This window comes from Talpa occidentalis, unplaced genomic scaffold (assembly GCF_014898055.3).
Source record: "Talpa occidentalis isolate TD23 unplaced genomic scaffold, MPIMG_talOcc4v2.1 talOcc4.8, whole genome shotgun sequence".
Lineage (NCBI taxonomy): Eukaryota > Metazoa > Chordata > Mammalia > Eulipotyphla > Talpidae > Talpa > Talpa occidentalis.
In genome coordinates, this window is record NW_023605194.1 from 50885134 (window position 1) to 50908888 (window position 23755).

The 23755-nt window shown below is 40.8% G+C and overlaps 1 protein-coding gene across 1 annotated transcript in view; it reads right to left on the reverse strand.

Moving 5' to 3' along the window:
* ARID5B (AT-rich interaction domain 5B) overlaps positions 1 to 7897 on the reverse strand; it is a 180013-nt gene extending 172116 nt beyond the window's left edge. Inside the window, exons 1-2 of the mRNA XM_037497967.2 lie at positions 7747 to 7897; positions 7054 to 7308 (exon numbers count right to left, since the gene is read on the reverse strand). Coding sequence (XP_037353864.1) covers positions 7054 to 7308; positions 7747 to 7767 — 276 coding nt within the window. The 5' untranslated portion in view covers positions 7768 to 7897. The remainder of the gene's footprint in view (positions 1 to 7053; positions 7309 to 7746) is intronic.
* Positions 7898 to 23755: the final 15858 nt, after the last annotated feature.

Here is a 23755-nt window from a genome sequence, read left to right on the forward strand (position 1 = left end):
ACAAGGTTAAAGAAAGCAGGCTGTGAGAGAAATAGCATTTTAGTTATGTGATTGAGTCTTTCAAGAAATACTGAATAGGGCCTCCCTGGTGGCCCAAGGGGTTAAGATGCAACCTATGGGGCTATAGCAGCCACTGCAGCAGGAGTTAGAACTCTGGCCAGGGAGATGCCCACATGGTGCAGCAAACCTCTCCTGACTCACCCGCTGCTCCCCTCAGCAGTGTATTTCAGTCAGTCTGCCTGTTCTGTTCCCCACTCTGTCTCTGGTGAATCCCCTCACCACCACCACCCCAACCCCGCACCTCTGGCCTATACCACAGCTCTTATATGCATAAATAAATAAATCCTTTTTAAAAAAAAGAAATACTGAATAGCATTAAATACTGTGGGGGACCCAGAGGTAAATAAGGCACAATCTCCTGCTCTTGAGAATAGCACTATAGGAAAGAGGGGAGAGAGAGAATGACAAAGCAAAGAGCACAGATAACTATCACATAAGGCCAATGTACCAAGTACATAGGAGGTTAAAACCAACCACCAGACTTTACGCTCCCAGCGGACAGGAATTCTTGTCTGTCTTGTTCACTGCAGTATCCCCAGAGGCTAGACAACACTCTGACACAGTAGGTACTCTGTAAATATGACAAGTAAAAAATCTCCGCTTTAACTAAGGAATACGAAAAAGGCTGGTGGCTTTTCTGTGAGCAGTGTCTGTCTATGTACGGGTAGACTATGAGCTCTTTGAGAGCTGGGGCCATTCTCCATCATCTCTATATCCTAGTGTCCAGAACTTAGTAGGTCGTCAACAAGCATCTGAGAAGTTGAATAAATTTATTTTCCAAAAACATGCAGTGAGCCTTCCTTTAAACACATATTGCATTTATTGTCAGCACAATTCACCAACACGTTACATTGTTTTTCCATTTTTTAAAGCATAGGTTGATCTCATCTCTCTATCAAGACTGATAAGCTTCTTGAGAAAAATGGCCATATCACAAACTATTTTGCATCATCTCTGTATCCAGCAGAGTTCTGAGCACGTGATTAACACACAAGAAGAGTTCCTGATTAACTCAAGATAGACAAAACCAGTATTGACTAGAGTTATAATCTCAGCCATACATAATACATAACTTGGCATATATTCTATTGATTCTCAAATTTTAACATCCTAGTTTCAATGTTGAAAGCGTCCTATGTATGTAACTGGTTTTGACATACTGATGTTAAATTATTTCCTGTATTATTGAATCTTGTTGCAAACCCAAGAGAGAGAAAAAAGATACACAGTCACATTGCTTATTTCAGATCAACCCCATATACCAAAGGTCAGCAAACTTTTTCTGTAAAGGACAAAATAGTAAATATTTTCCATTATTCAAACCATACGGTCACTTTTACAGCTACTCTGTCATTGAAGTCTGAGAGTAGCTATAAACAAAACATAAACAAATGAGTCTATGTTCCAATAAAACTTTATTTATAAAAACAGGCAGTGACCTAGATTTGGCCTTCAGGCTTCAGTTTGCAGACACTTGTCACCGTCAATAAATTCTCTCTACGTAATTCATTAGTCCTCACCCTAGTTCTAAAGGACTTGCCAGGCTGAGAATAAAACTATGCCTTCTCTTAGCTTAAGATCATTACTAAAAATAACTATTATAACTGTCTGCCATTCTCTGAGCTCTTATGTATAGGCTTATTCTAGTGGCCAGGACCTTTTCTTTATTATTTTTCTTTTAAAAAATATTTTATTTATTTATGCATACAAGAGCTGGGGTGTAGGTCAGAGGTGCGGGGGTGGGGGAAAAGGTGAGAGGATTCACCAGAGACAGAGTGGGGAACAGAACAGGCTGATCGACTGAAATACTGCTGAGGGGAACAGAGGGCGAGACAGGAGAGTTCTGCTGTACCATGTAGGTTAGCTCCCTAGCCCAGTATTGAACTTCCTGCAGTGGCTGGTAATAGCTTCATAGTACTGAGATTTAACCCCTTGCATCACCAGGGAGGCCCCTCTTTATTATTTCTAATTCTGTCAGCAAAGTAGAAATCATTAAGACCATTTTACAGATGAAGAAACTGAGGCTCAAAAAGTTCAAGAAATTATCCAAGGCTAGGGAGGTCACTAAGTAGTCTCAGAAATTTCTAAAAAGTCAGGTCATGGACACAAATCAGCAACTGTGTAGCCATCCACAGAGAAGAACAAGACTGATCCAATACCTCCTAGATTTCAGAACATGTCTGCCTAACCCCAGTTGTGATAAGATCAGGCAAGCTTGTAAAAAATCCTGATGATCCAGTTGACAGTATACTTCAAGGTAAAATGTAAACACTTATAGAGCCTTCCATTTTAGCCACACAGCTAAACCCAACAGATGAATGAAAGCCAGCTGGATTTGGGGGTACTTGGATTGGCTATGTGTTCTTGTATACTAACCTAAGTGCCACTCTTTCATAGAGAAGCAGTTTTTTGTTTAAAGAAGGTCTATCATGTGGTCTCAAACTTTAAAGAGAATAATAATATAAGTATTAATGATCATAACCATTATTAAGCAACCATTATTAAAGAATCTACTATGTACCGACCTCAGTTATAAGCACCTTACATGCATTAACTTATTTGGTCCTCAAAATCAGTCTAGGAAGAACATACTATATTCCCATTTTACAGATGAGAAAACTGAGGTACAGAGTTTACAATTTGCCCTAGATCACACAGCAGCAGTAAAACTTTAAGATACAGAATCCCAGACCCCAACTCCAGAGATTATAGTTGAGTCAATTTTATTGGGGGGGGGGCAGGGGAACAGTTCCTGATAATGCACTCTTAACATGGAGAGTGAGGCTGCTGCATCAAACTACTTTTGGAAATGCTGGCTACATGCTGGAAGCAGCAATGTCCAGTAGTGCTTGAGACAGAGTCCCTGATATCATGAACTTCTTCATCCCCAGTCACAATTAAAGGTGACCAACAAATCTTTCATAGAATGCAGCCCATGGTCAGGCTAAAATCAGAGCTTGCACATCCACCTCTGTTAAGAGGGTATATTGCCAATAGATTAAGCACTTGGCAATTTGAAAATGAATGTAATCAGAAGTTACCCAGTAACAGAACCAATTACCCGCCTACTTTGCCATTTTCCTCCTCTGAAGAGTTACTGGCTGAATGTGGCAATTGTGGGTAATTACTGAAGACACTTAACTCCTTGCATATGGCCCTGCTATGCACTTTCATGGTAATTTAAGACAGCATCATGATTAGGTCCAGGAACCTCCACACAGATACAAAAGTTATTATGTCTACTGTCTACAAATTAAGGATATCTAGAATAAAGGTTACCAGAATCATAATTCATTTCTATTTGAGGCCTTTACAGTTTATAAAGTACTTTTGCCCATATTATTTCTCTTGATACAACAATCTGGTCAATCTTATGTTCCCATTTTGCTGCTGAAGAAATTGAGGCTTGGAGTGTATATGACTGTCCAAGTTCAAACAAATGGTAAGTTATAGAATCAAGAGGTGACTCTTCATGGAATATTTTCCTTCATACCAGTTGTGAAAGCAGAAGTGTTTATTAGTATGCAAGTCATTATGATAATTATTAAAACTAATCATAAATTGTTAACGATGACAAATAATGGTTTTAAAATGTGACTATTACTGCTCTATATCACTAGCCAAATTAGCTGAACTTCATGAGAATGGTTCTGCTACCTAAATATCTGTTGACTTTTGGCAAAGTTGACTGACTAGCCATAGTTCTAAAATGTAGAACTGCCCACAGTGAAATACACCTCTAGAACATACCATGATGTATTCAAGCTCTAGTTTCAAAGGTAAATTTCAGTGGAAAAATAAAACAACCTTAAAGCATAAGAAGGCCTAGGTTCTGGCTGGTGACCTTTGACAAACCACATAACCTCTAAGGCTCTGTCTCCATCTGTAAAGTAGGCACACAAAGTCCTGCCTTATTCAGCTTCGGATGATTAGTGCAAGGATCAATAAGAAAATATTCCCCCAAAAAGTCCTCTGCAGATCATAGCAAACCACACAGGGACGCTATTTCTAATCTCACACAATGACAATTCTGCTTTTAGAACTGACGTCTTTACATTTCAAGAAATCATAAAAAGACAGAACGGTTCTCTTAAACCAAAAAAGCATACTGAGTCCTGGCTGTCCTTTTGAAATGGATGCTGATGTCAGCTCAATCAGGAAATTATTAACCTCCATTTGGTTACTTAAAATAAACTGTACTGGCTGATTAAATGTGCTGAACATTTTCTCCAAGTAACAGTGCACATCACTAAGAAACCTTTCTCTTTCAGCTACACATTGCAAATGGCAAATGCATCATTCAAAACTATTTAAAATCAATAATAAAAATCATTTCACTGTATATAAACAAGTTAATGGAGTAAGTGAAAACAAAGCAAATTTCTTAATGAGAGGGCCCTGTTGCCCCCTCTGGGTGCCAGCAGTAAATGCTGGTTTCTGTAAGCTCTCCTCAGAGGAGACTGCTGCTGTTATTCTGCTAATGAATGACTAACTTAGGCCAGGGGGGAAATGACATCACCAGGGTGGAAAACCGATCTGCATTGGGAAACTTTCTACCTGCTTTACATTTGTCATAATTATTTTGCACAATGCAGCCTGCATTTGCATAATTTTGAGGCGTGTCATTATCTCAATTGAAAATTGTTTTAATATGGCTGAATAATTCACAATGACATCAGCCAAGTCCTAATGAAATATACAAGTATAATCATACAGCTAATTACCAGCCGTGTTAGCATTAAAAAACAAATCATGCATAATATTAGACGATGTATATGCAGCTGAGGATTATAAATAGAGCTATCTCCCTCCCCAAAGCCCCCAGAGTTTACTTTTAAATGGCAAGATTAATTTTCTCAGGTATGGCTCATATAGCAGTGACGAAATGCACAGATCATTACAATGGTTGGCTTTCAATGCCTCATAAAGAGCATTTTTTTCTTAATCATATACTTAAAAATATATCTATTCACTATCAGCAGTTCTAGCAGATGAAACCTTCAGCTAATAAAGCTTTTATTCTTTAAATCATAATTTACTATTTAATTACACCGTCAGAAATTTAAACTGGAACAAGGAGGTCAACTAGGGGTCTTTTAAAAATATTCCAATTTCAATTCCCCCCCCAAAAAAAGTGACCACAAAATATCCTTTAAAACACTGAATAATTTCCTTCTGGGTTTAGTCAGAAGTCTATTAGGCACCAGCTCTTTTCTGGATATTTAATCCTTCCCTTTTCCAGATCACAGGCCATGTTGAAGTAATAAATTTGAAAAGCAAATAATAAGAAATCAGGAGGGGGAGGGGGGAGACAGCTGCGCAGGAAAGTTGGGTCGGAGGAGGGGGCAGAACTAGACCTTGGGAGGGGGAAAGAGCTCAACCTGTTGGTATGTTGCAGGATTTTTCACAGAATGCCAAACAACACCTTTGTAAAATTGCAGGCAGACGCGGAGAAATATGAACGTTTAAAAAACCCAAAGCTTGCCCAAGAGGGCGGGGGCTGGGGGGAGGGAGGGAGGCGAAAGGCAGGAAGGAGGGGCTTATTTCCAAAGAGGCAGATTTGAGGGCGAACGTTTTGACGAACTCCAGTAATTAACCGGCACGGACTACGGATGGTAATTCGATCCTGGCGAGAGGGAGTGGACGGGCTATGCCCAAAGTACAATCAACTCCATCAAACCACGGAATTCTGGAAAGACTGGCAGGCATCTCTGGGCCGTGGGATGAGTTAAAGAGGGACCCATTCATTTAACAAAAAGATCCTTACCCCTACCTCGAAAGCTCGAGAGTCTGGCACCGAGCTAGCCGCTCTCAAAAGTCTGTTTGATTACCCTGCTCCTGCTTGGGCAACACAAAGCCTTGCCAGGCGACTGGGCGCCCTCCCGCCCCCTGCACCATGGGCACAGTCTCCCCAAAATAGTTCCCCCCGTAGGTACCCCAGCGCTGAGGCCGGTCAGCTGACGAAGGGAGCCCGCAGAACTGCGGTCACACATGAAATGACAGAGCCGAAGGAGGATGCCGCCCGGCGCCCGGTGACAGCAGCTCACCTCGGGCGTCCTCCGGGGAGCGCGGCGAGCGCCCCCGCGGACGCCCAGAAACGTGCGGCGGAGGCTCGGTCCTCCACACCCTCCCCGGGAGCGCCGTCTGGGCTCGGGAGACGCCGGACCCGCAGGGCCAGGGGGGCGAGCACACCCCCCCCCCACCCCGGGCCCTGCGCGGCCCCCGCCCCGGTCCCGCACCCCCCTCCCCCCAAGATCGCGCTGGAAGACGTCCACTTTGCGTGGAGTAATTGAAAACTAGAACATCAAATGGCTTGTGCAGGGGGGTGGGGTGGGGGCGAGAGATAGTTGTTAATGCTTAACGTGTTTGTGCCGGTTACACGACCGCTTTGAAATCCGCCCGGGCAGATCTGCAAGTTATTTGAATGTATTATTCCAGTACCTGTCATTTATCACTTTATTCAACACGTCTTTGCCAACTCAATAGCTTTTGATCTCACTCTGCCTCCATTTCGTAATTTCCGCCCTCTTAAACATATCAAATACTTACTTTAACCCAAAAAAAAAAAAATGTGAACAATATCGAAACCCACCGAAAGAAATCCACCCAGCCCGGACCGAGCCAGACGCGAAGGTAAATTTTCAAAAGGCAAAAAAATATAAAAAGCATGTGATGTTCAAAAGGCAGTTAGCATGAGAGCCAACGATCACACACACACACACACACACACCCTTGAACAAAACCCTTCTCGAACAAGTTATTTGATCTTGACTAAAATCAGCAGTTGGATCTTCTTTGTAAAGCTGACAGCCAAACTCTGACAATGGCAAAATACTCGAGCCCCAGCTAGTGGCGCTACCCCTTTAAAAAAGGAGTCGATCCTTGCTCGCCTGCAGAAGTGAATACAGTATTTTCAAGCTTGCCCTGTAATAAGCATTACTAGGGGAGGGGGGGATAATAAAGAAAGAAGAGAGGGAGATACAAGTTTACCACCTCGCCATGGTCGCTATTTCTGCCTTGGGGAGTGTCTTCTGGGAGGAAATAAAGTTTAGAGCTGGATAAAAGTTGCCGGCTGGTCCTCTCTTCCCACAACAGCTGGAGCTCCGCTATGCAAATCGGATCCTTTGGCGTACATCTTACAAAGAAAAAGTCGCCAAGGGACAAAATTCTTGGTTTGCCTTCAAGGTGGAATTGAAAAGCCTTGTAGAAAATGTAAGGTCCGTGCAAGCCACACGGTGAGCCGACCCACTGCAGGGGGAAAAAAGCACCAAATAAATAATGTAGCCATTAGAGCACAAATATCTATTCCCAAATACATTTACACATAGACATCCACACTCTTAATACAGAAGAACCAACAGATATAACGCTGGATGGAAAAAATAATAGAGCCCACAAATTTTCTGCCTTCCTTAAAAAAAAAAAAAAAAAACTCCTCCCCCCCCCCAGCCCCCCCACAGCCACCTCTCCCTACCTCTCCATCTGAGGCGGTAAAATTACATTATGTATGTATGATCAGTGCGGGAATTTTTTTTAAACAATAAAAATGATTTAGGGGGATGCAGAGGGTAAAAGTTTGGCGAAAAGTTTGTGGGGGGTGTGGGTGGGTGCAGAGGTGTGGGTGAGCAGGGGGGTTGGGGGGTGCCAGGGGTGCTGGGAACAGAGGAGCGGAGGAGAGCGAAATACCTGGAGTGAGTTGGGCTCCATCTCGACGTTCTGAATTGATTGAACTCAACATTCTCTCCAAACTTGTTGGCTTGAATGGATTGCATCAGGTCCTGGAAGGGGAATGCATTGTATGTCCTCAGCCGGCGTAATGTCTCAATATAAAACTGAGCTCTTGCTTCCCCTTCAGCACAAAAATGATTGAAAATATGTCCTAATATTTCTCTGACGACTCAATTTTCAGCTCCTGTCAAAACTGTGTAGGTTTCCTTCCAAATGTGGGTTGATCAAATTCATAATCGGGAGAAAGACTCCGTCCGATATCGGCGGGAAGAGGTTGGATCAAGGCAAAAAACGTACAGGAAGGTTTGTAAAAATAAAATCCACCCTAAAACTGTGGGAAGATGAGCTTTCCCTCTTCCCAACCTCCTGTGTCTAGGGGTGTTGTCTGATGAAATTTTTGGAGAAGGAGAGAGCTAGCGAGCTCCGCTGTGTATCTGACAGGACCTGCTTGTATATGTCTAATATAAAGAACATTTCCTGCAGAGATTCCGGGGCGCTGCTCCTCTTTCTAATGCTCCTTAGCAGATTTGCTGTTATTAGACATGTAGATTTGTTTGATAGTTAAATTACGCTTCCTCACTGCCATGTTTTCGAGAACTAATCTGTTAAATTATCTTTTGATGCCTATTTACATGGAAGGGAAAAGTGGGTTATCGATTATATAAACATATAAATATTAATGCATTTGTTCGCTTCGCAAAAAAAAATACTCAGCAAAAAAAAAAAAAAGAAAAAGAACAGAAAGACAAGTGAGCAGTGCAACACACATCTCGGGATTTTGCAAACAATATTGAACGGACAGCGACTGCATTTAGGGACTGGAACAATAAACGATGCATGATAAATCAATAAATGCGAGCTGCGAGTCTGCTTGGAATATGAATTCAGGCTCCGGGTTCTGCGTGTGCATTCTTTAATTTTGAAGTATATACACTAGTACGTGTTTACAATGCTGATGGACGCCAAGGGCGCTCTCAAATGATAATGTGTTTATATAACCCAGCGCTACAGGAATAATATACCGACTTCTACCCCACCCCCATCCCCTCCCCCGCCAAAAAAGGGAGGGGAGCTTCCTCAATAATAGTTTGAAACTGAAAAAAATCCATTTGCAAACTAGTTAAATACAACCAGAAATTAAGCTGTTGAAAACCGGGGGCATGAACCGTAAGACAATAAAGGCTTTAAATGTGTATATTTATTGTTCTGGAGCCCTGGAGCATTGCGAGGTTTGCATGCACGGCTATTATGCAAACACAGAGAAACTTAAGAGCGACAGAACAAGGAACAGGCAGAGACTGCAAAGCCCTCGCTCGCTCCGACCCAGCTGCCGGTCCTCCGCCAGGCTAGATTGCATTTTCGCAGTGTTGATGTAAAATGGTGTACTCGCTTCCCCCACGCTCCCCCACCCCCTTCCCCGCTCTCCTCCCACTCCTTCCAGCACCCCCCTCCACACACACACACACACACACACACACACACCCGATTTTATTATATTGGTAACAATCTTTCCAAAGTGGGTCTGGCAGGCTAAAAAAGTAAACATGTACTATATGGGGAATAAGGTCTGTATAGTATGACAGTTGAAACTTGATCTGTGATAAAATTACAGGATGTTGAAATTACTAGTAAGCTATTTTTAACGCTTTCGCAACGTTTCACCTCTAGTCACAGCATCTAGTTGAAACAGGATTACTTTAATGAAAATTATATTCACATGGCTGAAGTTAATACACCCGGCAGAGCACAAATGCTTCATATTCAGTGACTTGAGGTGGAAAGACCCTCTGTGTGTATTTTTATGCCTTTTCATAACGTCTGCGTCCGCTGTACTAAGAATTAGGGCACTTAACATTATCTAAACCACATTTTTGATTCAGAACATGGGGAAGTAATAAAAGGCAAGATCTATCTCGTTTCTATACACACAGAGATAAACGAAAGAAAATGGCAGATCCTCCAATTACAATAAGTAATAAAAGCCCATGCCAAAGAGCCGGTACTCTGAAAGATGTCGAAAACTATTTTAATAATTTAAAGTAATAGCACAACTCTGCACCATGAAGGAGGACAATGTAACAATTCGCTGCCTCCCATCTTTTGCATTAGCCAAATTATGACTTGCACATCACTCTTTAATTATCTTCCTTGAAATTTCATCTGATCTTTCTATTTTATAAACATGGGTTACAAAGAGAAATTACAGCTCTCTCGCTTTCTCTCTCTTTTTAACTTTATGATGAATACTGCAGACGTTTGATTAGAATACCTATTTTGTTCATTTTTTACATATGAATGGACTTGACTGAAGGGCATTTTACATATTAAAAAAAAAAGAAAACAAAAAACACTTGAGAGGTGCCTAAGACTTCAGTTAGTCTCTGTCCTGTTAGTGTAGATCTATATAAACATCCAGTTCAAGAAATCTTATATTAAAAAACTTTAGTTGCAGTATTTTGACAAGATCATATTTGAGATCGACTCTGAGTCAGTTTCCTGTATGACCAATGCAGCAACATTTATGCAGGAAACCTCAACAGAATGCCTGAGGGTATCCCTCGATTGTATATTAAATCTCTCTTAAAAATACACGACTCTTAACAGCATCTAAGCAACCTGTCCTGCTTTTGGTGCTGTAAGACTTTAAAGGATTTCATCTAATTAGAAACCTGTCTCTAGGTCTCTTCAAGGTTGGCTCTGAACTATGCTGTATGCGTAATCTCTCTTCTCGTAAACTCCACTCCCGATAAGGTTTTTGAGTTGCTAACAATTGCAGGGATCTAGGTCGGAATATTTTTGAAAATCTGCAGTCTTGTAATCAGATGAATGCTAAATTTCAAAACTGAATCATAGGGGTATCTTCCCTCTTTTTACAACAGCAGCAGCACCACCCCCATAAACATAATAAAATTTAATAAGTCAAATCTCTGTCCAATCCGATGATTAGCTTTTGAAATTATAGGTCACAATGGTGTGTGTTTACAAAAAAAAAACAACCCCCCCAAATAAACAAAAAACACCATCTATTTTACCTCTTAAAAATGATGCTTGATAAGCACCTGTAAATTATCTGTGCAGCAAATATCCATACAAAGAAAGTTTCAATTAAGATAAGGAGATTGTATTGAAACAGTTCTTTGAAGTAATGTAGTTAATAGCCTGTTTGATTTCTGCTTGTGAGAGAGTAATAACGTGGATTCAAGGCTCCATCAATCACAGAGCAGATGTAAGACTTGAGACACTGACACCCAGGGGAATAGAGGCAAACTCCTGCAGTGCAGGGTCCCTGGGCTAATGTAAAGTAAATACTCATAAACAGATTGAATGTTGTACGAAGACAATCCATTCAGGACAGTTATAATCATGAAAGCAACTTTCTTTATTTGTCTATAAAAAATGCTTGTAACTGGGACTCCCTGTGTATCAAAGAGGAGTAGGGGGGAAAGCAGTCCATGTCTTTATGACCCACTATTTCTGAGTTCTTTCTTATACTGAAACACAGGACCCTATATTCCTACTGCACTGGTCTCCAGAAGTCTAACTCTGTTTTAAGTTATCTGGTTTATTTAAAAAACAGCAAAAATATTAAAAATCATTCTCACCCCTCAAAGGGGTGGGAGCGCATAACCACATTATTCAGTGTCTGTGAATGGTTTCATAAAGGATCAGGAGGATTAAGTTAGTTGCAAAAACCAGCAGTAACATAATTAGGCAGCTTGGTCTATAATAAACAGGATTATTAAAAAAAAAAAGTACAGTTTGAAGAATGGAGCGACCATTTCAAAAATTCAAGCCTCCTTGTGCACCTCTGGGCCTCCTCCTCCCACAAATTGCAAAAGACAATTGAAGCATTTTTGACCTTGGCTACAATAATACTTCATGTTTTAGCACTTTAGTCAGCATTTTATCTACTAATTGCTACACACTACCGCATGTGGCTCGAATCTGCCACTGCAGCTTTCTTTCACTGGTGAGCGAATTGCTTGATAAAGACTGGGGATTCAACCTGGCCGTTTTCTTTCATACTCCCCGCCCCCCCTACCCCCCACCCCCGCCACTACGCACCCCGCCCCCGCTTTTTCTTTCTTTTTTTTTTCTTCTTTCCTCTTTCAGCTAGAAGCCGCTAATTTTTCTAGAAAATACAGTCTGGATGAAAATAGTGAAGGTGAACGTTTCCGAATCTCCTTCCACTGGTTAAACTCAGCCACTCTGGAGACCTGGGGAGCAGGGGCTGGGGGGGGGGGCGAAGGGGTCGGGGGAATGAGGGGGCCAAAGCCAGGGGAGGTAGATCCTGGCTTGTTGGTGGACCTGATGCTAGGTGGGTCGGTACACATGCCCCTTGGCCCGCCCATAGCTGGGTAGAAGTCCGCGAGACTCCGCCCCCCAACCCTGTCCAGGGACCTGGAGTTGGGGCCTCTGTCTTGTTTTGCCTAGTCAAGAAGTGAGGTTGGAGAGAGTAGCCTCGGAGTCTACAGACTGATCCATGGGTTGAAAAGCCGGCACTGTCTGAGGATCAGTCACTGCTTGGTCCCTCCCCCTTTCCAAGCCTGGCGCCACCGCGAGCGGTGGGGGTGGGTGGCTTATTAATAAGGCGGCCTCCAGCAGAGCAGGCTCGCCAAGTCTTAGTGCAACAAGTCTATTGGTTCGAAGAAGGATAAACCGGGTTATACGGGTCATTGCTTTCCAGGAGACCTCTAGTGGTCAAAGGGTGAGCTACATCTTAAATTTGGGGCTCTTGCATGTCGCTTTTCTTGGGCTGTGGTGGGGGTGCACCTCCAACTCTATTCCAGGCCATAAAGGCTGGTAGCTGGGGCAGATATTTCATGAACCTGAGGCAGAGCCAAGAGAGAAGCAAGGAACTCGGAGAACGAGATTCCCCGGGGAGAGGTCATGTGATGCCCTTTGTGGACACTGGAGGCCCCAAGTTCCTCTGCTTTAGTACAGATGGAGACTTCCTATCTAATCTTGATTTTCCTCCCTGGTCTGAGATTAATCAAGTATTCTCAGGGAAGTTGGATTAAATTTGCCCAAGTCTTTTCCATTTACAATAGCAATGCTGTCTGTTTATTTTTCTAATTTGTTTGTAAATTAAAGCCAAGTGTCCCTCTCCCTCACCCCAATCACAAATAGGCCCATATACCCCTTGATTTTAACAATTCATTACCTTCAAGTGCCCTTGACATTTATGGGTTATTTAGTTTAGAAATAACTAAGCTCCTTCTTTTTAAAATTACTTGTGCTGTAGTGGTGCCTATATGATTTTTGACTAAATTGTGACGTCCTCTCTCTCTCCAGAATGCCATAACACCATCTCAGGGGAAAAGGGTGACTTACAGGCTCCTTGTTCTTCATACTCATTGGAAGCCTACAGATTAATAAGGGATTCGATCAAGCTACCCGCCAGTATGGTAGTAAAGGAATTTCTAGGAACAGCTAGATTAGATCATACTAAAAACAGAGGTCTCAGTCATCTGAAGTTATTAAAACATCTTGCCATCCCTTATTTTTAAAAAAGAAGACAAGAAAGGGCCTCCCCGGTGGCGCAGCAGTTGAGAGCTGGGCTGTGAAGCTGCCTGCAGCCTCTGCAGCACTGGTTCAATACCCGGCTGCAGGGCAAGGGTCCCACATGGCATGCAGACCCCTCCTGCTGCGCCCGCTGCTCCCCTCAGCAGTGTATTTCGTCAGTCTGCCTGTTCTGCTTCCCTTTCTGACTCTGGTGAATTCTCTCATCCTTCCTGCGCTTCTGACTGTACCCAGTGCTTGTGTAAATAAATAAATCTTCTTAAAAAAAAAAAAGAACACAAGAAAATGTACAGACTCAGAGTCTTGGCTCCATACGGGAATTGCGTACTGCCTACTAAAATTTTCTTAGTGCAATTTCAAATGGACATTAATGATGCCTTTGTATTTGATGATTTATAACTTAAACTTATTTGACAAACACTAAGTAACTCATTATTTGAAGCAGAGTGTGTATGGTAAGTAAATGACCAGATTGAAAGTCAAGGAGACCATTCTTTACTGGTTTTCTGTGTTTCCTTATCCATGACTATAATTGTGCAGGACTCAAACCCTAATTCTGGCTTTGGGGGGATTTCTCAGATAATTGTGGCAGAATGATCCAGATGGGTTATCTGTGTAGTGGCAGCCCCCTGTGGTAGGTCATCAACCAAACTCACAGAAGCGCCAGCAAGTTCCTTGGCTGCTTCCATCTACGTCTTGCTATGCCACAGACTGATAATTTTATGACTTGTTATTGCAGGTTGAAATATGTAAATGTAATTTGCTAAGGGTGTAAAGAGATGTGAGTACTTCAGAGGAAAAATAATACTAAGAATAGTGAGATTATTTCCATTCTTGTCTTCAATAAGCTTTGGTCCAAATGAAATTGGGCAGGTTTTTCCCAAAGAAGGTAAGGGTCAGATCAGTCTCTCTTGGGGTTCACACATCATCAGTGTGTGCTGGAACCACTCTTAGGGGTTTGCCAAAGCTGACTGTTACATTTTCAGGAATTTTGCAATCTGGCTATTAAACACATCTATTATTGAGTGTTAAATAATGTAAGTTCCTAAAAAGGACATTTAATATAATTAAATTATGTTAAAAACAAATCAATACATACTCAAAATCATCACTTTCTAACTTGACTGCATCTTACTGTTATCTATACTCTCGAGATTATTTTTACCTTTTGTATTTTTATGACTACCGACCTAATCCATGCCCATTGGCAATAGTTTGGTAGTTTGAAATTGGCTATGATGGGAGTATTTAGATCATGGAACTAAATGAATATGACAAATCAGGGTTTGCTCCATAGTTTTGTTGACTGTTTAGATTTAAGATAGTGATGGAAAAAATGTTAATATTGCAGATTGCGGTGGTTTATATTATGTGCAACTCTACTGGGCCATGGACTGCCCAGATATTTGATCAAATATCTGGGGATGTTTTTGATGAGATTAGATTTGAATCTATAGAGTGAGTAAAGCAGATTGTTTTCCTTAACGTGGGTGGGCCTCATCTAATCAGTTGAAGGCAAGGATGAAACAAAAAAATCTGAGTGAGGGGGACTCCCACCTGAATACTTGAGCTGAGACATGGGTCTTTTCCATCCTTTGCCCTCAGACAGAAACACTGGCTCTTTGGAGGTCTAGAGCCTATCAACTTTTGGACTAGAAGTCGAATCATTAGCATCCTTGCTTCTCAGGCCTTTTGTACTACAAACAGAACTACATATTAGTTCTCCTGGGTCTCCAGTTTGACTACTACACATCTTGGGACTTCTTAGTCTACATCAATAATGTGGGCCAAGCCTACCACACATACACTCTCTCTCTCTCTCTCTCTCTCTCTCTCTCACACACACACACACACACACACACACACACACACACACACATCCTTTTAGTTCTGTTTCTTTGGAGAACCCTGACTAATACACAGATTAAACTTAAAAGTGCATCATCTGTAGCCAATTATCTTGTGACTAGAACAAAAATTGAGGAAATATTTGAATGATATTATCTGATTCAGCAGAGAAGCTGTTCATGTCATTGATGAAAGAGAAGGGTCTGGGATATATTTTTTTCAGTTTTGTCTTGCTCGTTAATATAAATGAAAAAATTGACATTCGAGTTGAAATTACTCATCTGTTAATTACAATCATAGGTTAGCTGGCTATTGATACCAAAGCCAGTGAATAGTTAACTAAAGTATTTTATGATGATAAATTGGCTACATGGAATTTACAGTGAAGAGTTGTATTATATTTTATATATTTGTGTTATGCTTTCTGTATATCAGATAAATGTATAATGAACTTATACATCCACACATGTGTGTATATCTAACTCTAGATATACAGTTTTTGTGTATATATATTTGTATAAATATGTAGATCTTTAAGTAAGTGTATATATAGATATAGCTATATATGTGTATACACAAACACAAACCCACCCACACACATACTTTTGGGGGGTGGCGATTTAGTTCAATATTTAGAAGCACGTTTTTATCTGAAGATTGTCCTGAACCCTAACTTCTAGACCAGGGATTTGCAACTATAGCTTACATTACATTGTTTTTTTGTTTTGTTTTGTTTTGTTTTTTTTGAAGATTTATTTATTTATGCATACAAGAACCGGGGTACAGGCCAGATGTGTGGGGGGTGAGAGGATTCATCAGAGACAGAGTAGGGAACAGAACAGTCAGACTGACTGAAATACACTGCTGAGGGGAGCAGTGGGCAAGACTGGCAAGGTCTGCTGTGCCATGTGGGTAGCTCTCTGGTAGGCTGGGGATCGAACTCATGCCGCAAAGGCTGAGGATAGCTTCATAATGCTGTGTTCAACCCTTAGTGCCACCAGGAAGGCCCTGTTTTTTTTTCTTGTACAGTCCACAAGCTAAGAATGTTTTAAATTTCTAAAGGTTAGAAAAAAATCACTGGAAGAAGAATATTTTGTGACATATAAAATTACATGAAATTCAAAATTCAGTTCCCATAAATAAACTTAACTGGAACTCAGCCATGCTCATTCATTTATGTATTGTCTATAACTGCTATCATGCTCAAGCAGCAGAGTTGAGTCGTTTTGACAGAAACTGTATGGTCCTCAAAACCTAAAATGTTTGTTGTCTCGCCTTTGGTAATAGAAGTTGCCTCTTCTAGAATATGTAGGTACCGTCCTTGGCTGGGAGTGGTAGACACAACCAAGTGAACTTTTCCAGTCTTTTTCTTGTCAATGGTCCTAGAAAGACTTCTTCAGTAAACAGAGAAAATAGAATACTCAGACTTGTAAGAGATCCAAATTATTGACTCAAGATTAGGGAGAGAGACAATGGCATCATAAAAGTAGGAATGGATTGTGAGATTTCCCCACTCCTTGGTTTGTTTCAACTATTGGATGACAGCGCCTTTCTTACTGCTTGTCCTAAAGTACTGTATAATTTTGTTGGGTGCTGTTAAATATTTATTGAGTTTTCTTGTCCAATGTGGTTCAGTTACTATATGTCTGTGTGTGTGATGGGACCCTTCCGGATTAAAGGTGCTATATAAATACAGGATTATTTTATGATTTGTTATTGCAGGTTGAAATATGTAAATGTGATAATTCACAAATGCTATATCAGTGCATATATCTGAGAAACAAGAATGCATTATCCTTCCATTTGAGTCTAACATCATTTACATCCTTTTAAAAAAATACCCAATCAATTTTTTTAAATGAGGAAACGCAGTAGAGGAAAAAAAAATTCCTTTAATGCAATACTTCAGCTGAAAGTTTAATGACACAAAAGGCAGGCAATTCAAAGTTACAGTTCCCACAGCAACTGTAACTCTGCTATATAGCACATTTAGGCATAGATTTCACAGCATGTACTGCAATACAAAATACTCCACACTGGGCATGCAAGGGGGCAGAGTTATGGTTGCTATGGGTACCATGACTTTGAATTTCCAGATTTTTTGAGAGTTTAAATTCTCAACCAGAACATCACATTAATAGTTCATTTTTTTTTTTGCATTGAAAATAATAAAGATTGTATCACTGTTTCCACTGTCAAACCTATCTTCAGCTCAGTTCATTGCTTAGTATAAATACCTACCCAAACATATTCACCCTACTTGCTAAAATTAAACACATGACCTCAGCCCAGAGAGTATTTTAGTTTGTGTGTGATGACTTTCACTGGATTAACTAAACCTGCTCCCTCCTCCTTTTCAAAAATCACCAATAAATCAGGTTAACCCTTTCAGAATTTTGATGTATTTTATCTGTTATTCATGGGCTGAGAGGATATGATAATCATATTCATTGTGTATGAATGTGTGATGTATATATTTATAATTTATACTCTGTCTACTTCCAAAAAGAACTGGAGGCAGCTAACTGCATGTATTCATTTATTCATTTATTCCTTGAATACACTGAGCAATTTTATGCCTTTATGCGAGTGGGCTCAGCACCCTTTTTTAAAAATCATTGAGGACCTCAAAGAACTTTTGTTTATGGTGGAGATAATGGATATATGATATACTGATATTTACCATATTAGAAATTAGAATTGAAATATTTAAAACTATTCATTTTAAAATAACAATAAATCCATTATGTGCTGACATTTTAAATGAAAAATAAATATATTTTCTAAACCTCAGAAACTTAGTGAGAAGCATTGTTTTACATTTTTACGAATTTCTTAAATGGAAGACAGCTGGATTTTCATAGTTGCTTCTACATTCAATCTGTTGAATATCACAAGTCATGTAGCTTCTGGAAAATGCCATTTTTTTGAGAAATTGAGAGTGAAAAAGCAAATAATATCTTAGTATTATTGTGATCATTTGGGGAGGGGGAACCCCGTGGAACACCTGAGATGTTCTCAAAGATTTCCCTCCAATCCCCAGACTATTCTTCGAGAATCAGTGCTCCTTGTATTTTGCTTATGCTATTTTTCTATGCATATGCCTCTTGCTTGTTTACAGGAAAACTCCTACTCAGGCTTCAAGGTACTAAGAAAAATTAATTGCTCCCTTAGCTATATTCTCATTGTCACTTTATACACACACTAATCAGAACATCTATTATGTGGTCTCATGACTGAATGTTTAAATGTCTAAAGGGTTTTGTTGTTAGACTGAATTCCTTAAAGGAGAACTATATCTTATACAATTTTTCCCCTCCTTTCCCAGCATGGTACCTAGCATTCCATATGTATGGGATGGAAGAATTCAATTCAACAAGCAAGTAATAAAATTGTTCCCATTCGTTGCTTCCATAATATGTGTTAGAAAGTATGTATGAATTGTCTCAAATTTAATCCTCCTAATAAAGCTATAGCATTGCTATTACTTTCATCAATGCATTTTGAGTTAGGACACTAAAGCTTTTTCAAAATTGAGTAACCATGGATCTAACATGTTGCCAGGAAATAAGAGGGGGATAGTAAAAAAGCATGAAATAGTTTTTGCCTTAAGGGAATTTACAACCTACTTTGCAAGACAAGACATAATGCACAAATGAAAGACAAATAACAATGTAGAAGTTAGCTAACAGGAGACCATGAAAACTATTATCGAGGAAATGCCTACTTAGTAGAAGTGGCAACTTACCCAGTGAACTGAGATTTGAACTTTTAGGAAGAAATACTTTTATCAGAAAACCTAATATCCGGGCCTCCCCTGGTGGCGCAGTGGTTGAGCGCTGGGCTGCGAAGCTGCCCGCAGCCTCTGCAGCGCCGGTTCTGTACCCGGCTGCCTGCGAGGGTCCCACATGGCACGCAGACCTCTCCTGACGGGCCCACTGCTCCCCTCAGCAGTGTATTTCATCAGTCTGTCTGTTCTGCTCCCCGCTCTGGCTCTGGTGAATTCTCTCACCCTCCCGCGCGCTTCTGACTGTACCCAGTGCTTATATAAATAAATAAATAAATCTTTAAAAAAAAAAAAAGAAAGAAAAGAAAACCTAATATCCACCAAATAAATGTATACGTACATTTGTTTATAAATTATACACACCCACTATTGCACTAGCCTTGTATAAAGGTACCACAATGTGCTAATATTCTCAAAAACATAAATGAAAAAGAATGATATAAATGTGTTAAAGGATATTTAAATGTTTTTCATTCTGCAGATGAATAATGTACCCCACTTTGGAGCCAAGTCATCTATACTAGTGGCATTTGATTTTAGCTGCATAGTAGACTTATCTGCGAAATTTTTAAGATATGATACCCCAGGTCAGTTCAACCAAAGCCTCTCTGGGATGGGGGTACAGAGATCACAGAAATTTTTTACCCCTCTCTCCTAAGCAGAGATTTGTGATGTGCAACCAGAGATGAGAATCATGTGTATACACACATACGCACATATATGAAAGAAAACACCCTATGACTTCCTTGCCTTGACCACTGAAACGTATTTTTGTAGATGAGCAAAACAGCAACTGTAACCAAGAAATATTCAAAGTAAAATTAATTTTTTTTTTTTTTTTTTTTTTTTTTGTGGGACACTCGCCAGTGGCCAGGGATCAAACTGGCACTGCAGAGGTTGCGGGCAGCCTTGCAACCCAGTGCTCAACCGCTGCACCACCAGGGGAGGCCCAATAGTTAATGTTTTTTGATCACTTGTTATCTTCTAGAAACTCTACTAAATATTTTGAATGAATTATTCCTTTTAGTTCCTTTAACTCTTTTAATAAAAGCACACTCGGCAGTCTTTTTTAACAGTTGAAGTGTAACAGGGTGGTCTCCAGAAAAATAGGAGGTTCCAGATTCCCTGCCCCACCCAAAGAAGGGTGGGGCTGAGCAGAGAAGAGAAGAAGCTGGAGAGGAGACTGAGGAAGGAAGGAAGCAGCATAGAGATCCAGAAGGAGACCTGGAGGAGACACATGGAGCAGAGAGACATGTGAAGAAACTGCTTGCTTCTTGATCCTGGATTGGTGGAAACAGATGTAGGTAAGGGACCCGTGGATAGATGACAATGGCAGTTTGTGTCTTGATTTTGATTTTGCTCTTTTCCTCCCAGATTTGTCTGGCTATTTCTTCCCTTTTCTATGGGTTCCTGCTGGAAGATGCTTTAGACCTGTGGCAGGCTTTCGGGCTTTGCTCTGGGCCAATCCTGTTTAGCTAGACATTTACCCAGGAGGGGATGGGTAACTTTGGGTGCTTGATTTGAAAACTACATTCTTTGTTTTTTCTGTACTGCACCCCAGTTGTACTGAAGTTCCTTTCCATTAAAGGTTTTGTCTTGATGCAGCAGATGGCAAAACCTATTTAGAGCAGGCAGATTGGGGGTTCTGGGGTGCCCCTCTCCCTGCCCTATACAGAAGCATGGAGTGATTAAATAACTTATCCAGGCTGACTGAGGAGAAAGCTTTTCTTTTTTTACAATTTTTTTTAAAGATTTATTTATTTTTTTATACAAGAATTGGGGTACAGGCTAGAGATGAGGGGGTGAGAGGATTCACCAGAGACAGAGCGGGGAACAGAACAGGTAGTCTGACGAAATACACTGCTGAGGGGAGCAGTGGGTGAGACAGGAGAGGTCTGTCCCACCATGTGGGTTTCTCCCTGACTGGCCCGGAATCAAACTCGTGCTAAAGTGGCTGCAGATTGCTTTATAGGTTGCATCTTAAAAGCTTTTCTAAAGGATGAGAAAAATGTGTAGGATAAGAAATAAAGGAAAAAATTTGACCCTTGGTCAATAAGGCATTGTATTCTGGAGAAGAACACATTAGCTGGTTAACTCCAAAATGAGAATAGATAAGTTTATCCCTTAAAAATAAAACAAGCCGGGGCCTCCCCGGTGGCGCAGCAGTTGAGCGCTGGGTTGCGAAGCTGCCTGCGGCCTCTGCGGCTCCTGTTCGATCCCCGGCTGTTCCCCGGCCACCAGAGGAGGGTCCCTCATGGCACGCAGACCTCTCCTGCCGCCCGCTGCTCCCCTCAGCAGTGTACTTTGGTCCTTCTGCCTGCTCTGCTCCGTGCTCTGGCTCTGGTGAATTCTCTCACCCTCCCGCGCTTCTGACTGTACCCAGTACATGTATAAACAAACAAACAAACAAATAAATAATAAAAATAAAACATGCCTCTATAAAAAAAATAAAAAAATAAAACAAGCCATTATTAGAAATTGAGACCCAAGGGAACCTAGGGTGGGTGAATAACTATTTTATATGACTTCTGATAGAATAGTTAACTTTTCTACCAGCTAGAAAGTGCTTTATTGAATTTTTTTTTTTTTTTCATTGCATGCCAAAGCTTATGCAAAGGGTCTCTGGATCTGAGGAATAATCTGGGAATAAGTCAGTTCAATTAAATTTTATAGCTTGGAATATTTCTTGGTTTGATTCTCTTCCCTTCGTTTCCCAATACCTCTCTATAAATATATTTTTTTATTTTTTTAAAGATTATTTATACATATAAGAACTGGGGTACAGGCCAGAGGTGCGAGGGGTGAGAGGATTCATCAGAGACAGAGTGGGGAACAGAACAGGCAGATTGAAATACACTGCTGAGGGGAGCAGTGGGCGAGTCAGGAGAGGTCTGCTGTGCCATGTGGGTCACCTCCCTGACTGGGAATTGAACTCATGCTGCAGTAGTTGCAGATAGTTTCATAGTGCTGACACTTAACCCCCTGTGCCACCAGGGAGGCCCTACCTTTCTATAAACACTGATCTTCTCTACTATATCCTGGAAGGTTTCCTTTAGGCTTTTACTAATTGTTCATGATTTAGTTACTGGGATATAGAGATACAAAAGCCTTAAATGCTGAAGTAACTCTAGAACTTCTAAAGGGTACTGCCTGAAGTTAGTAGTACAGTTGGAGGGAGGGCTGGGATTTCTTCAAGTTGTGTTTGCATAGCACTTAGAATAAGAATGAGAAAACATCAATGTGTAAATGAAAGAATGGGTCTTTGATAAGTGACTTAGCCCCAAGGACAAGTAATGAATCAGCTGCCAGGTTGCAAAGAAAATGTGCTTAGTGCTCTCAGAATTGGTTCTCTTGAATGACTGACTTCAGGATGCCTTTGGTTCAAGAGGAGTTGCTTTCTCTGTTGCTTTTTTTGTTGTTGTTGATGTTGCTTTTAATGATCCTCAATACTCTATCTCTAATAGTGGGGGCCAGGATTTTAAAAGTGTGGAAAAACCTTCATGATTGTCATGTTTTTGTTCAAAACATTTATGTTCCTGGAATGCTTCTAGTTTGCTTTACCTTTCTTTTCAATTCAGACCAATTCAGGAACCCCTTTTCTATGAGGAATTCTCTGGTGCTATCCACGTAGAATTATCTCAATATTTCTGGAACACATAAACAGCGTGTACTGCTTTCCTTAGCTGTGACTTTTGGAATAAGTTTTATATAGTCATATTGTTCTTCCCTTGAAGGACAGGCATTCTATTGAATAACAGTGACAAAACAACAATGAATAGTGTGGTGCAAGCCTATTTATTTCAAAAGAGAGAAGCTTCGTGGTCTAAAGTAGGTGTCATCTACCAGATGACATCTATTAAGCCTTCAGTACTAGAGATTTAAAGTGGTTTGAAAAGTTCAGTGTATTGAGAACCTATTCTGAACAAGGGTTTAATTAATTGTTTCTATTTCAGGACTGAAAGGTAGTTTATAGGCTTGGTCCTCTTATCACTAAACTATTCTCAGTTACTTCTTGAAGACTCAGACCACTCCTCTGTCAATGTCACAAATGACGGAGGTCACTCATACTGAGTAGAATCACAGTGAGAACACAGTAGAAAAACAGATGTGAAAAATCCTTTATTCAAGCATTATTGGAAATTATTGTAAACCACAAATGAAATCCTGTGTCATAGAGGAGAAGGCCAGTCTGAAGGTGAGTGCCCAGTACCTAGAATTCATGTATGATCAATGTGACCAACTATCTGGAAATGATACCCAAGAAGGAAAAGGCTGAGTGGCTGAAGAGGTTACAGGGATATGAAGATAGTTTGCATCTGGTCAAGGGGGAATATTAGTATGCTGAAAAAAGAGTATTCAAACAAGTTTTCCTCAAGTTTGATCTTACACAGGTTTTTCAGGAAGAAAAATGGGTCAAGTAAGTTTGAGTTAGACAAAATCAAATAGGATTTTCACTCATAGCCTTTAGAATGCTGACATGGCTCTTCAAGAGGGAGATAGGCAGGAGACTTTAATCTTCTCAAAGGGTGATAGCCTGACTAAAGCTGAAACTCAACCCTTTGCATTAAGATCGGACTTGAGGGCCTCCCCTGGTGGCGCAGTGGTTGAGTGCTGGGCTGTGAGGCTGCCCGCAGCCTCTGCAGTGCTGGTTCATTTCCCGGCCGCCAGCGAGGGTCCCACCAAAAAAAATAAAAATAAAAAAATATCTGACTGGAGGGCCTCCCTGGTGGTGCAAGGGGTTAAGTGTCAACGCTATCAAGGTATCGCCAGCCACTGCTACTTGAGTACATTCCCTAGCCTGGCACAGCA